The sequence below is a fragment of the Oncorhynchus mykiss genome, chromosome 9, assembly GCF_013265735.2.
Source record: "Oncorhynchus mykiss isolate Arlee chromosome 9, USDA_OmykA_1.1, whole genome shotgun sequence".
Taxonomy (NCBI): Eukaryota; Metazoa; Chordata; class Actinopteri; order Salmoniformes; family Salmonidae; genus Oncorhynchus; species Oncorhynchus mykiss.
Window position 1 is genome coordinate 40,094,109 of NC_048573.1, and position 15,099 is coordinate 40,109,207.

The 15,099-nt window shown below is 44.6% G+C and overlaps 2 protein-coding genes across 4 annotated transcripts; both read left to right on the forward strand.

The window, feature by feature from the left end:
• Positions 1–573: 573 nt before the first annotated feature.
• LOC110532062 (serine/arginine-rich splicing factor 6) lies at positions 574–4,497 on the forward strand. The gene is made up of 6 exons (XM_021615669.2): positions 574–804; positions 1,394–1,548; positions 2,795–2,919; positions 3,062–3,264; positions 3,388–3,450; positions 3,541–4,497. The coding sequence occupies exons 1-6, from the start codon at positions 698–700 to the stop codon at positions 3,893–3,895; spliced, it is 1,008 nt and encodes a 335-aa protein (XP_021471344.1). The 5' UTR covers positions 574–697; the 3' UTR covers positions 3,896–4,497.
• A 128-nt stretch (positions 4,498–4,625) lies between these two features.
• LOC110532061 (lethal(3)malignant brain tumor-like protein 1) lies at positions 4,626–15,099 on the forward strand. Of its 3 annotated transcripts, none has more exons than XM_021615664.2 (23): positions 4,626–4,902; positions 5,180–5,232; positions 5,679–5,838; positions 6,057–6,244; positions 6,354–6,477; positions 6,647–6,812; positions 7,071–7,206; positions 7,407–7,443; positions 7,555–7,646; positions 8,055–8,159; positions 8,375–8,510; positions 8,719–8,810; positions 8,919–9,070; positions 9,193–9,269; positions 9,384–9,469; positions 9,676–9,786; positions 10,161–10,275; positions 10,422–10,521; positions 10,655–10,855; positions 10,979–11,028; positions 11,207–11,364; positions 11,461–11,523; positions 14,224–15,099. In XM_021615664.2, exons 3-23 carry the CDS (start codon positions 5,700–5,702, stop codon positions 14,356–14,358), a joined length of 2,463 nt encoding a protein of 820 aa, XP_021471339.1. In that variant the 5' UTR covers positions 4,626–4,902; positions 5,180–5,232; positions 5,679–5,699; the 3' UTR covers positions 14,359–15,099. The 3 variants fall into 3 exon arrangements, with proteins under 3 accessions (XP_021471339.1, XP_021471341.1, XP_021471342.1); XM_021615666.2 differs by having other exon boundaries at positions 4,626–4,786; XM_021615667.2 differs by lacking the exon at positions 5,180–5,232.

Genomic DNA, 15,099 nt, shown 5'->3' on the forward strand with positions numbered 1-15,099 from the left:
TTCGACGGCCTACTCTCAGGATCCCTAGTTGTCTGTAGTAGTAGGCTACTAAAACATAGACTGAAAAATACTGGTGGATATTCAGTTTAGTTCTATCGTACAGAGTAGTTTAGTTCTGTATTCTAGTAGCCTACTAGTAGCATACTATAGCCTACTATAGACAAGGAGAATTTAGATACTGGGACTTGCACACATTGATGCCAAATGTGTGACCCTTTAATAGAAATCCCTTTAATAGAAATCGAAACGGGTAAAACAGGGTAAAAATGCAACATGTTCAACAATAATGAATATCTTTAGTTTAGTTACAGGAGCCCAGTGTACCATGAATAGGTTTGGCTACAGTCCAAGCTATGTCTTCCAATGGTGCGACTGCTGTCGGCATCCAAAGATTATCCAACTTGAATAAACGCTTGGAGGTTATTGTTATAGTTATACATGTGCCGCGTTCAACGAATCGGCAACTCGGACATTTCCGAGTTTATATTTTTTATTTTGGACATTTCCGAGTTTCCTAGTTCCGACTAGTATATGAACGCGGCATATGACATTGACTCTGGAGTGTGATATTCTCGTGTATTCTCGCGACGATGATTCTTGACGTCACGGTCTACATAAAACTACCTAACTCAGCGACTTCTCTTTTGTTAACGGCATTTTGTTATCAGTTGGAGAAGCCATCCGAGTATCAATAGTCATGCCCCGCGTCTATGTTGGAAAACTAAGTTATCATGCTCGAGAAAAAGACCTTCAGCGGTTTTTCAATGGCTACGGAAAGCTTATGGAAATTGATCTGAAAAATGGGTAAGTTCAAGCTGAGCATATGAGAGAGAGTCAGTTGAACAACACCGGGCTGGAAAAGCTAACGTTAGCTAGCGACCGTTAGCTTCATAACTACTTGATTTCGGTTAGCTAGCTCTCCCAAAGCATATACGTGAAATAACTAGCTACAGTCACATTTGACTTTCAATTGTGTTGCTATTCGTGCATGTAATAGCAACTAGGTAACATTAGTGGTTATTAGATTCACATTGGCTTTACTAAAGCGTTTAATGTTTTGTAAATAACTTGCCTAGTTAGCTAGCTAACGTTAGCGTGTTCAAAATGGCTGCTTGTTTGGCTTCACTACAGACCGTTTTTTTGTACGCCATGTAACTGTTAGCTACCCAAACGTTAACCAATTTAGCTTGTTGCCTTAACCCCTTTCATGCACAGGCAATGAGCCCACTAATTGATTTTACCCCGTTTTGGGGTAAAGTTAACCCCTACTCGTCAAAAAAACGTTACAACATACCACATCTGCCCGAAATTAGTATCACCGTCTTCATACTCATTAGTTTTGTAGTCATTGCTACCCGAAGACGAGCCTAACTTTAAAAAATATATATTTTAGATATGGATTTGTAGAGTTTGAGGACAATCGCGATGCGGATGACGCTGTGTATGAACTGAATGGCAAGGAGTTGTGCGGGGAGCGTGTGACCGTGGAACATGCAAGAGGACCGCGGCGCGACCGAGATGGATATAGTGGTGGCGGGGGTGGTCGCAGTAAGTACAATCTATTTCAATGTTCCCTCTGCCCTTTCCCAGTGGATCAAGGAATTGTGAATGTGGACCGTATACACGCAGACCTGTGATCCTAAAGTGGAGTTTGACCTAGCTCGCCAATACTCAATGGTTTCACCATTGCCGTAATAAAGTATTTCATGTTAGTATAAGTGTCACCATTGAGTATGGTCCAAGTTTGACCCAACTTGGCGCAGACAACTACTGTTTAGCTGTAATAAAACCATGTTTCTAGTGTTTTCTTTCCTGGTGGAATTGTAAACACATATAAACAACTGTATTTAGGTAATATGAAGTCATGGCTTTGTCACCATGTAGCCTAGCTGTATCATTAAATACTATTACATGTGAATTGTATTTTACGTTTGATTTCAGCATTAACAAAGTCCTTGATGTTTCAATTTGAAAGAGTCCAGCTGCGGGCTGAGGCTGAGGCCGAGTCCATAGAGGCTAAGATGACTGGCTAAGATGAGACTGCCTGTCCCGTTTGGCCTTGGCTTTCACCTTACAATGTGTGTGTGACCTATGCCCCTTGACCCTTGGCTGACCTAACCGGAAGCCATGATGACAGCATCCTTTTGCCAATAGACCAGGGGTGATGGTGAGGATTCCCATTGGTTTCTATGTTGAAAGAATAAGTGGGGCGGCTAAGTCAAAAACATGTTACCGCTCGCTGTAAGTGGGCAAACCAGCTGAATTGCCCCCAGTTTGACAACCGGTTAGGCAAAGTCATGGGCAAAACTTATGTAGCGTTATGTCAGTTGGCACTCACTAAATGTGATACCATTTTTGACAGTGACTTTGTGGGAGCCTCTATTTGTCTTTCAGGATTCAAGGGTTTGTAAGAAGAAGAACATCAATGTCGATTTGTTTGTACGGCTAAAGAATTGCACTTATTTAACATTTGTCAGACTGGCTGTATGTTGCTGGTAACAGATGCAGTGGTGGTCTTTGCAACAGCAGTGAACTACTTCAGAGGCGGTACAATGAGGAGAATATAAACTGACATCCACTAAGACAACAAATGCCACGGCTTTAAGACCTCAGTCACTTATTAAGAGGTTTGTCTTGAATGGGTCCAGATGGACATCTTACAGGACCTAGGTTAAACATGACCACACCATTTATCCTGGTAGCTGCATTCTCTGTTTATGGTCTGATCCACTGAGTGAAATGCCTATATGCCACTCTGTTTTGTTGACTATTTGTATAACCTGTCATTTTAAAGGTAGTAGTGGTTACAGCAGCAGCAGAAGCCGCACTGGCAGGGATAAGTACGGGCCACCTGTCCGTACCGAGTACCGGCTGATCGTTGAGAATCTGTCCAGCCGCTGCAGCTGGCAGGATCTGAAGGTGAGTTGTTGGGACAGTTTTATATTTGTAGGTGAAGGGCGGGCACTAAAGATGCTGCCAGTTGCTATCCATGGCAGGCCATTTGTTTCTAAAAAAAATGTGGGAAATATACTGCGGGGTGACTCTGCATCGGCCTCTACAGGATTTCATGCGCCAGGCTGGGGAGGTCACGTACGCTGACGCCCACAAGGAGCGTACCAACGAGGGTGTCATCGAGTTCGGCTCACGTTCGGACATGAGGAGGGCCCTGGACAAGCTGGACGGCACAGACATCAACGGGAGGAAGATCCGCCTGGTGGAGGAAAAGTCTCGCCGCCGCCGCTCCTACTCTGGCAGCCGCTCCAGGTGAGGCTCTACACCGCCCTGCTCTTTATGAGTAGTTGAATTTCTCATCCAACCTGCTGCTTTCCATTTGTTGTCACTTTAAAGGGATGAGTGTGACATTTGTATTTTTGTTCCCCTCTGCAGGTCTCGCAGCAGACGTCGCTCTCGTAGCAGGAGCAGCCGCTCCAGGAGTAACTCCAGGTCCCGGTAAGAATGCCCACCTGTCTACAAAGTGACCGTTTAGATTGGTCAACATGAGTGCAACAACGATTGTAAACCATTGTCCACCCCCTGTAGATCCCATTCTCGCAGCAAGAGACGTCGCTCTAGATCTGGAAGGAAGTCCCGTTCCGGCAAGTCTCGTTCCCACTCTCGCACCCGCAAATCCAGATCCCGCTCCGACAAAAGCAAGTCCCGTTCCAAGAGCCGTTCCAAGGTGAAATCCGAGCGGGATTCCAGCAGCCCTTCCAAGGAGAAGTTGACCAGCAAGAAGTCACGTAGCCGCTCGGCGTCCCCCATGGGGAATGGGAAGGAGGAGCCGTCCTCTCGCTCCCCGTCCCCAGCAGCTGACCGCCACTCCAAGTCGCCAGACAAGCGTCCTGTCTCCCGCTCCCCATCTCGCTCCAGGTCTAGATCAGCTTCCCGAGATTAAAGGCATTGCCCAGTTTGTTTCATCCAAATGTTCCCCATTAAAGCAATCTGGATGTATAGGAGCAGCTTCTATTTGATTTAGCAGATCTATCGCAGCACCAGGTTAATCAAGGCTTGCTCAGTTAATCGGTGCTATCTTTGGCACTTAGCAATCTAAACCATGATCTTGACGTTGTATTATTCATGGCTTGAGAATAATTTAGTCATTGTGTGGGGGGGGGGTGGCACATCGTAGATTATAGCTGCTATGTTTTGTACATGGAGGAGCTTGTCTGAATGGCTTTGTATTTAAAACAAGTCAGGACTTATTTTATTTCCTTAATTGTTATTTGTATTCCTCCCTCCGGTCTGCTTTTGCTTACATCAGTTGTGTTTGACATTATTTTCCATGATTTGAGTAATTTCACCTAATGAGCCCAAGGTTTGTTTTTGACACCCCACAATGTATGTGCTGTACATCTTGTGGCGGTACACTTTTTTGGCATCGAGATTTAACCAGGGATCGTGGTACAGATTCCAGCCTCCCACATGAGAAGCCGGTCTGATTACGTGTAACCATGTCAATTTTTTTTATTGTACATTTAATAAAAGTTATGAAAATCGCTGGGTTGTGATTTATATTGCTGCCATGACACAAAGCGCTGATTTGACTGTATTAGGGCCAAAACTACAGACAGTTCTATATGAAAATTGATTCTTCCTTACGGTGAAATGGTGTACAGTGTTCCTATACTAAATTGTATTTATGTGAAAAGCGGTGGTAGGGAAATTGTGACGAAATAATTCCCGAAACATTTTGGTGCTGTCATTGAGTTGGCGCTATACATTCTTATGATTAAATGAACATGGGTCTGCGCATGCGTACAATTCTGATCCGCAAGAGGAACCTCTGGTAAGCGAAATTGAGTCATTTCATTTTTCAAATTGATCAGCTGATAAACATTTATAATGCTTTGACATGCATACAATAGGGCGGTCCAGAATCTTGGAAGTTATAACTTGCAGATGGTAAGATGTCAATTGTCATTTTATTGTGGTTGGTATCCAGCATGCATATAATTAGCCATAAAGCTATTTCTTATCGCAAATTTTATTCAATATATTCTGTCATATTTGATAGTTCTCAGCAAACCTATAACGGGCTAACGGTCCGCAACATAAACGGGATTGTATTATTGTTGTCGCTGCATGTCATAAAGCGATGCCGTTAATTAGACATTTTGCCAGGATTGGTTGCTTTGTACATTTTCACAAATTCTGAGTTACTGTTTTTTTTCTCTCATAGCTTCAAGGATTTATGATCTTCCGCCATTTTACAGCGGAATTGCTGTGTTTTTGGTAAATTAATATATCGATTTTGCTTTGTCTACTTTCCCTTGCTATTCTAAGAGCAGCGTTGTCAAAAAGCATCGACAGAAATGTCCTAAAAACAAATTGTTTTTAAATAAACCTTAATCTGAATGTACTTTTATCTCCAATGCTGTGAAGTGATACTAAAAGTGATTCATAAAATTGGGAAGGTTTCTTAAAAATGCCCCACACCACATTTTTTATTCTTAAAATTTGAAAAATGGCAGCATATAGGGAATTGTCCCCTATATTCTGATGTTTAATAGTAACAGAAAACATAATACTGTGGGTGCAGGGGATGGATAATATGGGGAATACATGTGAAGCCTGTAACCCTTCTGACATTCAGGCCCCTTTCCACTGAATTCCATTGTTACCTCACCCTGTCACTATAATCCTAAGAAATATGTGAAATTGTTATGATCTATTTTCAGAGGCAGTAAGTGAGGTCTGCGATGAGTGCCAAAGTTGAGCTGGATTTTTCAGCCAAAAAAGCAGATCCTACTCCCCTGACTGACTCCAGTGATTCCCTCTCCAATGACAGCCTGTCGAAGAAGACACGCCCACAGACCACCACAGCACTCATCCTGCCAGGTAAGATTTGGCCACAATGACACTTCTGGAACTATGACACTCAATAGGGTACTGCTATGAATTACACCCTGAACATTTTTCAACTCAGATATGCTGCACAAAGTTCTAAATGTTGACAACCCAGAAGGGGCACATACTACCCTCCTACTAGTCTCACGTAGCTACATCATATCTTCACATTCACTCAGAACTCAGAAGCCTGCTTCTTCTCTCCCAAGCCCCAGCCCCTGCTCCTAGTACCCAGAAGGTGGAGGTCTCTCTGGGTGTTGCTGAGACAGGTAATGGAGCCATAGCTGGACAGGTGGAGACCCCCACTCTAGCCCCCCAGGTTGGGGGGACCTGTAGTATCGTCCATGTGCTGGAGTGGAAAGAAGGGATGGCCATCTTACCCAGCAGCAACCTAAAGGTGAACGACCATCGTATTTTATTAGAAACATAGGGTTCTCTAATAGTAAGCATTGTTGGAGTAAAGACGTGCCATGTGGGCAAGTTGTTGAAATATGTTTCTTTTCCAGTTCTGTGTGAGTGACTGTGGAACACTGGAGATGATCAGCCAAGGGAATATCACCAGCGCTGAACCAATAGTAGTGGTGTCTGGAAAAATACCTGACTCCGAAAACAGGCCAATGAACAAAACAGGTAGGCTACTGAAAATTAGTCATACTGCGTGTTGTCTGCAGCTTAACAGTCTCTTAACTAAATTGTAATGGAAATGAACTAGCATGCTCAAACATATCCTCAAAAACAATTTGCAACCCTGTATGCAGTCCTTTCCTAATCCAAACCTGACATAATGCCTCCATTGTAGATGTGGCGCGTCCTCTCAGCACTGTGGGTGGTGTGGCTGTGGATCAGGAGAGGCCCATCAAGACTGTGCCTAAGACCCAGGGAGGGACAGGCCAACAGGAGAGCTGTTATCCAGTGGCACAGAGAACCTACCCGGAGCAACTACGCAGGGAACCCATGACTGACAAGTAAGTACTGAAGCGTGAAGCCTATCCACATCAAATTCATGTCTGAATTTTTTTTTTTACCATAAAAAGCATTTTATCGTAGCCTTTTATGCTAAATGAAAATCAAGGATGTATCATACGCATACAGTGGATGGTCAGACACAAAACAAACAAACTACAAGATATTAACCACCATGCAGAAGATGTAACGTAGGTCATAGGTAACCTAAGGCGAAGCTTTGTGTGGTGGACTCAACTGTTCTCTTATCTGTTCCTTAGTAGGGTGGGAGGTGCCGAGAAGATTCCCGGGGGCAGGGTAGCGTCTCTGGACCCTGAGCTGCTGAAACCCATGAAGAAGAGGAAGAGGAAGGACTACCTGAGTCCATCGGAGGAAGAGTCTGAGCTGGATGGCATGGTGGGAAAGGCTCAAGTGTCACTCTATCCCACATAAAGCATTCGCAATTTAGTAGTATTTTTTGTTGTTGTAATAAGTAAATGACCTCACGTGCATGTGATGGCCATATGCATCAATCAATTATTTTGTTCAATACTATTCATGCTGTAGGTACTATCTCTTTGTTGCAGTAAATCCATGTGTTGTATTCGTGGTTCTAGGATTATTTGAAGACAGAAAGTGGACACAACAGAGCGGGTGAGAATCAGCAAAAATGTAAACCCATTTGAACCATATATTCAAGTCATGTTTCTTTCGTATCAGATTTCTAATATGCATTGTGTTGTGTTTTCTGTCTGTGTACAACAGGTACTGGTGAAGTTAAAATGGAGCTGTGGACGTGGGGACATTATCTGGAGGAGACCAAATCAGTGGCAGCTCCAGCCAAACTCTTTCAAAAGGTTGGTTTTTACTAACTTTCGATACATACTAAATGATAGGGCCAGGACAATACCAGTATTGCGACACTCATTAGTATCGTAGCAAGGAAACAAAATACGAAGCGGACTTAACTTCTTTAGGAAAATAGTGCTAATGTTGGAAACAAACATCATTATGTTGCCATCCAGAGTCACATTTATTTATTTATAGCACACAATATTTTACATACTGCAGGTTTATAAAGGGACAAAGAGTTTGGTCTGCTTTGGGTTTTCATTTTTGCCATGGAAAAACAATTGCGATACTGGTATTGTCACAGCCCTTGTAAATTAGAGGATAAAAGTTAACAGTCTTTGCAAATTAAATTGTGAGTGTGCGTGCATGAATGTGTCTATGGCTTTTCTCACTATAACCGCCTGTATTTTCAGTCTCAGCGGGTCCCACAGTGCAAAAGCAGCTTCCGCCAGGGCATGAAGTTAGAGGGCATCGACCCGCAGCACCCCTCCATGTACTTTGTTCTGACTGTGGCTGAGGTACTGTGTGCAGCGCTGCTCAACCTACAGTCGCATGCTCTTTGAGGTTTGCTTCTACCTCTCTCCCTGTCCTGACTGTTTTGTTTCATACACACTATACACCCTGACTGTACACACTGATTAGAGAGACGGATCCACATAACTGAGGGAAAGACACGGAGAGAGAGATTTGGGGAGACACGGTTTGACTTCTGTCTGTCTTGTCCTGTTTGTAGATTTGTGGCTACAGGCTGCGTCTCCATTTTGACGGCTACTCAGACTGTCATGACTTCTGGGTAAATGCCAATTGCCCCGACATCCACCCGGCGGGATGGTGTGAGGGCACTGGACACAAACTGTACACCCCCAAAGGTCAGAGTATACTATACTAGGCTTTGGTTTGTGGTTGGGCTGCAATTTGGACTCGATTAGTTTCCTTTTCACATTTTGATTATGGCGCAGATCATTTGCCCAAGCACCTAAGGATCTGAGTCATAAAGTCATTCATGAGATTTCCCTTATTAGAGTAGTGGTCCAGGGACATGTCCATGTCACATGTTTGTGTCTGTGTGTGCCACAGGCTGCAAAGAGGAGGAGTTCTCCTGGGCCAGCTACCTGAGGATGAGTAAAGCCCAAGTTGCCCCCAAAGAGGTGTTTGCCAGCCCTGGAAGAGTAAGTCTAAGCACGACTCTTATCCCCACTCAGTGGCCTGCATCTACCTGAAGTAATGAACTGTAAGCAGCTAATTTGGTGTGTTTGTGTTGGTGGCCCACTGGTCAGACTGATACGGAGGGTGATTTCGAGGTGGGCATGAAGCTGGAGGCTGTCGATCGCATGAACCCCTCTCTCATCTGCGTGGCGACCGTGACCGACGTGGTGGACGACCGCTTCCTGGTTCACTTTGATAACTGGGATGACACGTATGACTACTGGTGAGGCCATTTTTCATGTTTTTTTTCACGACTTCTCTAAATCATCAACTGTGCTGTTTTAGTAGCCGTTTGGCCATGACTTAAATTCTAATCTGATTAGTCGATGTTGAATCCCCATCCAGGTGTGACACCAGCAGTCCATACATCCATCCTATTGGCTGGTGCCAAGAGAGGAGCCTCCCCCTCACGCCACCTCAAGGTGACTGACAAAGTTGTAAGAAATGAATATAGTTCTAAGTAAACGATAGGGAATACAGTGGCATTTCACACACACCTTTGAACTGGATCCCATGTGCCCTGTCTGTCCTGCCAGGTTACCCAGACCCAGGCAGGTTCTCCTGGCCAAGGTACCTGGACGAGACTGGCTCTACCGCGGTGTCTGCTGAGGCCTTTAAAGTAGTGAGTACATCACTGAGGATTTGTTGCAATGAAAACCACCATACACTACTGTCATTTTAGACATTGATTTTAGACTTGAATCCTTTTGTGTTGGCCTAAGTGGAGTTGTGAACATAATGACTGTTTTGAGATTAACCATAGGGACTGATTTGAGGTCAGGTGTTAAGTGCCGTTGTGTGATGACGATGTGACCCTCCCCTCCGCAGCGTCCTGCTCATGGCTTCCAGGCTCAGATGAAGCTGGAGGCAGTAGACAAAAGGAGCCCCGGCCTGATTCGGGTGGCCACAGTGGAGGAGGTCGACACACACCGCATTAAGGTCAACCAGCAGTGTGCATGTCTCATGGTTGTATGTGCCAGTACCACTACTATACTCCCATAACTATGCCATATTATAAACTGGGTGGTTTGAACCCTGAATGCTGATTGGCTGTCAGCCATGGTATATCAGACCGTATACCACGGGTATGACAAAACATTTGTTTTTCCTGCTCTAATTACATTGGTAACCAGTTTATAATAGCAATAAGGCACCTCTGGGGTTTGTGGTATATGGCCAATATACCACGGCTAAGGGCTGTGTCCAGGCACTCCGCTTTGCGTCTTGCCTAAGAACAGCCCTTAGCCGTGGTATATTGGCCATATACCTCACCCCCTCGGGCCTTATTGCCTAAATATACCATACTCCCACAGGTCCATTTTGATGGCTGGAGTCATATGTATGATGATTGGATGGACTCGGACCACCCTGACATCCACCCGGTCGGCTGGTGTGAGAGTACGGGTCACCCGCTAAAAGTGCCCCCCGGTGAGTCAAACAAAACCCAACACCTTGGTAACAGCTACCATACTTCACTGACTCTACTTCACCCTGATTTGAGTGCTTACATGTTCTGTTTGGCTTGTGTGCGTGTGTGCTTGTGCTTGGGTGCGTGTGTGTGTTTTTTTTATAAGGCCCCAGGAAACCTGCAACCACAGGCCAGTCCAGTTTCTCCTCCATGCCTTGCAAAGGAATCAGCCACTCCAGATCCACCAAGTACAGCTTCCATCACAGGTCAGTAACCCCCAGAAATAGGTATTTGAATCGCCTATGAAGCAATAAATGGAAGTGGATATGTGTTCCATACCAATGCTATGATTATGTTATATTGATGTTATAATGGAGTCAACTCTACTGTTTGAAACAGGAAGTGTCCGACACCCGGATGTGATGGCTCGGGTCATGTGACTGGGCGGTTCACCGCACATCACTGTCTGTCAGGCTGCCCACTGGCTGAGCGAAACCAGGGCAGACTCAAGACCGACCTATCAGATACAGAGGGGAGCGGAGCAAAGCGGAGCATCTTAGTCTTTGGCCAAAGGACCAAAAAGTCCCGGTACCATGGCAGGTAAGCCTCATGTCAACAGTGGCTAAGGCTGTTGTATGACGTCAGACTCAGGAGTCATAGTGGTGTATTGATCTGCCGCTGTAGCTCCCCGTCTCACCAGTGTCTCTCGTTCTCTATTGTCAGGATTGGCCGTCCCCCTAAGTACAGAAAAATCCAGCAGAGAACATACCAGAGTGAGTCTCACAGCTTTAAGCTTTGTACACAGTACATATATCTATTTATGTCTATGTCCGCACTCTGATTCTCTATGGCAGCTACGAGTTTACTGCATCCATACAGTATTCTGTGTGTTTGTGTAGGTACCATATGTGTACATGCATTAATATGTGCGTGCATTTTCCTGTGTTGCAGCGATGGCCACAGAGGGTATGTGCCCGTCTCTGTTCATGTCTGCTTTGTCAGCCCACCCGGACCGAACCCTGTCTCTGTGCTGGGAGCAACACTGCAAACTGCTGCCTGGCGTCCAGGGCATCAGCGCTACACAGGTGGCAGCGTGGACTGTGGAGGAGGTGAGAGCTATACTACTCAGCCCTATTTATCTTTGGCTGCGACAAAAGGTGGAGCAGAGTACTATCAGTCACTCTTCTTCGTGTTCTGTGCAACAGGTCTTTGGATTTGTCCAGAATCTGACCGGTTGTGAAGAGCAAGCCTGTGTCTTCAAAGAGGAAGTGAGTGTTAATTGATAAGTTAAAAGTCTAAGCAGCTGTTTTTATCTCAATATCAAATCCTATCTGGATAAGAATTATAAGTACCTTACTGTGCTTGTTTTCAATTAAAATGGTCAAAAAGAAACCAAAATAGCTTCTTAGACAAATACCATTTCTCAAGCAATAATTTTTCTAGGACTGTCAGAGGGGCCTACTTGGAGGAGCCTAATGGGAGGGATGTGTAACCAGAAAACTAGCTGTTATTGGCAGAGAGGAGGGCAAACTCTCTTTGTTATTAGTCTATCAACTTATATCGCCTGGTGATGTCACTAGGCGGTCCAAAAAACCCACTCTGCCAAACAAGTGCTTTATCATCATTTTCACAATTTCAAAGTATTATTCCAACCTCATAGTGTGGAAATATATACACTGCTCAAAAAAATAAAGGGAACACTAAAATAACACATCCTAGATATGAATGAATGAAATATTCTTATTAAATACTTTTTTCTTTACATAGTTGAATGTGCTGACAACAAAATCACACAAAAATTATCAATGGAAATCAAATGTATTAACCCATGGAGGTCTGGATTTGGAGTCACACTCAAAATTAAAGTGGGAAAACCACACTACAGGCTGATCCAACTTTGATGTAATGTCCTTAAAACAAGTCAAAATGAGGCTCAGTAATGTGTGTGGCCTCCACGTGCCTGTATGATCTCCCTACAACGCCTGGGCATGCTCCTGATGAGGTGGCGGATGGTCTCCTGAGGGATCTCCTCCCAGACCTGGACTAAAGCATCCGCCAACTCCTGGACAGTCTGTGGTGAAACGTGGCGTTGGTGGAGACATGATGTCCCAGATGTGCTCAATTGGATTCAGGTCTGGGGAACGGGCGGGCCAGTCCATAGCATCAATGCCTTCCTCTTGCAGGAACTGCTGACACACTCCAGCCACATGAGGTCTAGCATTGTCTTGCGTTAGGAGGAACCCAGGGCCAACCGCACCAGCATATGGTCTCACAAGGGGTCTGAGGATCTCATCTCGGTACCTAATGGCAGTCATGCTACCTCTGGTGAGCACATGGAGGGCTGTGCGGCCCCTCAAAGAAATGCCACCCCACACCATGACTGACCCACTGCCAAACCGGTCATGCTGGAGGATGTTGCAGGCAGCAGAACGTTCTCCACGGCGTCTCCAGACTCTGTCACGTCTGTCACATGTGCTCAGTGTGAACCTGCTTTCATCTGTGAAGAGCACAGGGCGCCAGTGGCGAATTTGCCAATCTTGGTGTTCTCTGGCAAATGCCAAACGTCCTGCACGGTGTTGGGCTGTAAGCACAACCCCCACCTGTGGACGTCAGGCCCTCATACCACCCTCATGGAGTCTGTTTCTGACCGTTTGAGCAGACGCATGCACATTTGTGGCCTGCTGGAGGTCATTTTGCAGGGCTCTGGCAGTGCTCCTCCTGCTCCTCCTTGCACAAAGGCGGAGGTAGCGGTCCCGCTGCTGGGTTGTTGCCCTCCTACGGCATCCTCCACATCTCCTGATGTACTGGCCTGTCTCCTGGTAGCGCCTCCATGCTCTGGACACTATGCTGACAGACACAGCAAACCTTCTTGCCACAGCTCGCATTGATATGCTATCCTGGATGAGCTGCACTACCTGAGCCACTTGTGTGTGTTGTAGACTCCGTCTCATGCTACCACTAGAGTGAAAGCACCGCCAGAATTCAAAAGTGACCAAAACATCAGCCAGGAAGCATAGGAACTGAGAAGTGGTCTGTGGTCACCACCTGCAGAACCACTCCTTTATTGGGGGTGTCTTGCTAATTGCCTATAATTTCCACCTGTTGTCTATTCCATTTGCACAACAGCATGTGACATTTATTGTCAATCAGTGTTGCTTCCTAAGTGGACAGTTTGATTTCACAGAAGTGTGATTGACTTGGAGTTATATTGTGTTGTTTAAGTGCTCCCTTTATTTTTTTGAGCAGTGTATAAAACACAGGAAATTACTTTTTTGACTGCACTACCCTTTTAAGTTTGAAGTATTGAAACAAACTGGAGCACATTGAAAACAACTAAGTTAAGTCATTTAAGCAGGGCCGGTTCCAGGCACAAGCGGTAAGCGTTTAGTTTTTTTAGGAACTCTGGGTCCCAATTTACTATTGAGAGTAAGAATAGTAGAATACACCAGGTACATTGTTTGGTTGTGCAACAGCAGTTTTTCTCTTGTTATGTCAGTCACTCACAGTCACTCAATTAGCCAAGTCAGCTAACAATTTTTAGATTGGTAGTTAGTCTAGCCAGCTATCTAAACTGGTAATAATCATGGCCGAATATCGACCGGCTCATTCCCAGGATCCCTGACCTCCAGGGTGCAGAGATTGATTTTGTCATTTTCACTCAGATATCATATTAATATGGCATAAGTCATTATAAAAGGTGTAGAATTGCAGGAAATTAGCTTTAAAACTGCAACATTTTCTCTACGCCCCATGGCAGAATTGCAGGAAATTAACTTTTACATTTTCTCTCCACCATCAAGAGGGGGGCCACACAAAAAAATGTGCGAGGTGGGGGGGCCCCCAACCAAATATCGCTTAGGGCCCCCAAAAGGCTAGAGCCGGTCTTGCAATTTAAGTTGTATTATGTTGTTTTTTCGTTTGTATGATTACATTTTTTATATACCTGCTTCTTGTATATTTCTTCTCAGATGATTGACGGGGAGGCCTTTCTATTACTGAAACAGACGGACATCGTCAAAATCATGAGCATCAAGCTCGGTCCCGCCCTCAAAATCTCCAACGCCATTTTAATGTTCAAGAGTACTGACGAAGGCCTCAAGTGATCCCGTCCCCACTCGGCCAGAGATTCAGTGACCAGTCATCATGTGCCAAATTCATCCAGAATCCTACCCGTTATGTGTTTGGTGTTCAGTACCCATCAGAGAGAGAGAGAACAGTAGAGGGGGGTTAGTGGGGGAAAGAGATGAAGAAAACAGGGAAAACGTCTAATTGAGGTTTTCTGTACGGTTGCTTCACTGCTCATGCAATAACAGGAGTCAAATCAGACGGATTCTTACCGGAAAGTGTAAGGAGCGTCGAAATATATACTTATTTTGATTTATGCAAAATATATGGAATTATTTATGTGGGATTTAGTTAGATAAAAAATGGGGATATTTTATTGCCATTATTTTCCCCCAGATTTGAAATCCAGGGTGATTTTATGCTGCTGTTCTTATAGTTGGTCACTAGATAGAGCAAATGGTCCGTTTTGAATACCAGAAACGGGTTCAAGTTTCTCAAGCACTTACAAATCTTATGTGACAAAGTCAAAATAATGTTTCAAAATATGAACTTAAGTTTGGAACATTTCAAAAAGGATATAATCAAGATATCTGGGGATTTATTGTTTTATGTCGGTTTTATTTTTTATGTCGGCTTATACACTGTATTTAAATAGAATGTTACAAGGGCTTCAGGATTCTTAGAACTATATTTCTCTCTGGTGGGCAAACTGTGTCAAGATATGCTTGGGTCAAAATCATTCATTCCATATGAACAAATAAATGTCCAGTTCAATCTCT

Coding starts and splice junctions, on each gene's coding strand:
- LOC110532061 (XM_021615664.2), top strand. CDS start 5,700: ATGAGTGCCAAAGTTGAGCTGGATTTTTCAGCCAAAAAAGCAGATCCT. Junction 7,444..7,554: donor AAGTGGACACAACAGAGCGG/GTGAGAATCAGC, acceptor TGTGTACAACAG/GTACTGGTGAAGTTAAAATG. Junction 8,160..8,374: donor TTGTTCTGACTGTGGCTGAG/GTACTGTGTGCA, acceptor TCCTGTTTGTAG/ATTTGTGGCTACAGGCTGCG.
- LOC110532062 (XM_021615669.2), top strand. CDS start 698: ATGCCCCGCGTCTATGTTGGAAAACTAAGTTATCATGCTCGAGAAAAA. Junction 805..1,393: donor GAAATTGATCTGAAAAATGG/GTAAGTTCAAGC, acceptor TATATATTTTAG/ATATGGATTTGTAGAGTTTG. Junction 1,549..2,794: donor TGGTGGCGGGGGTGGTCGCA/GTAAGTACAATC, acceptor GTCATTTTAAAG/GTAGTAGTGGTTACAGCAGC.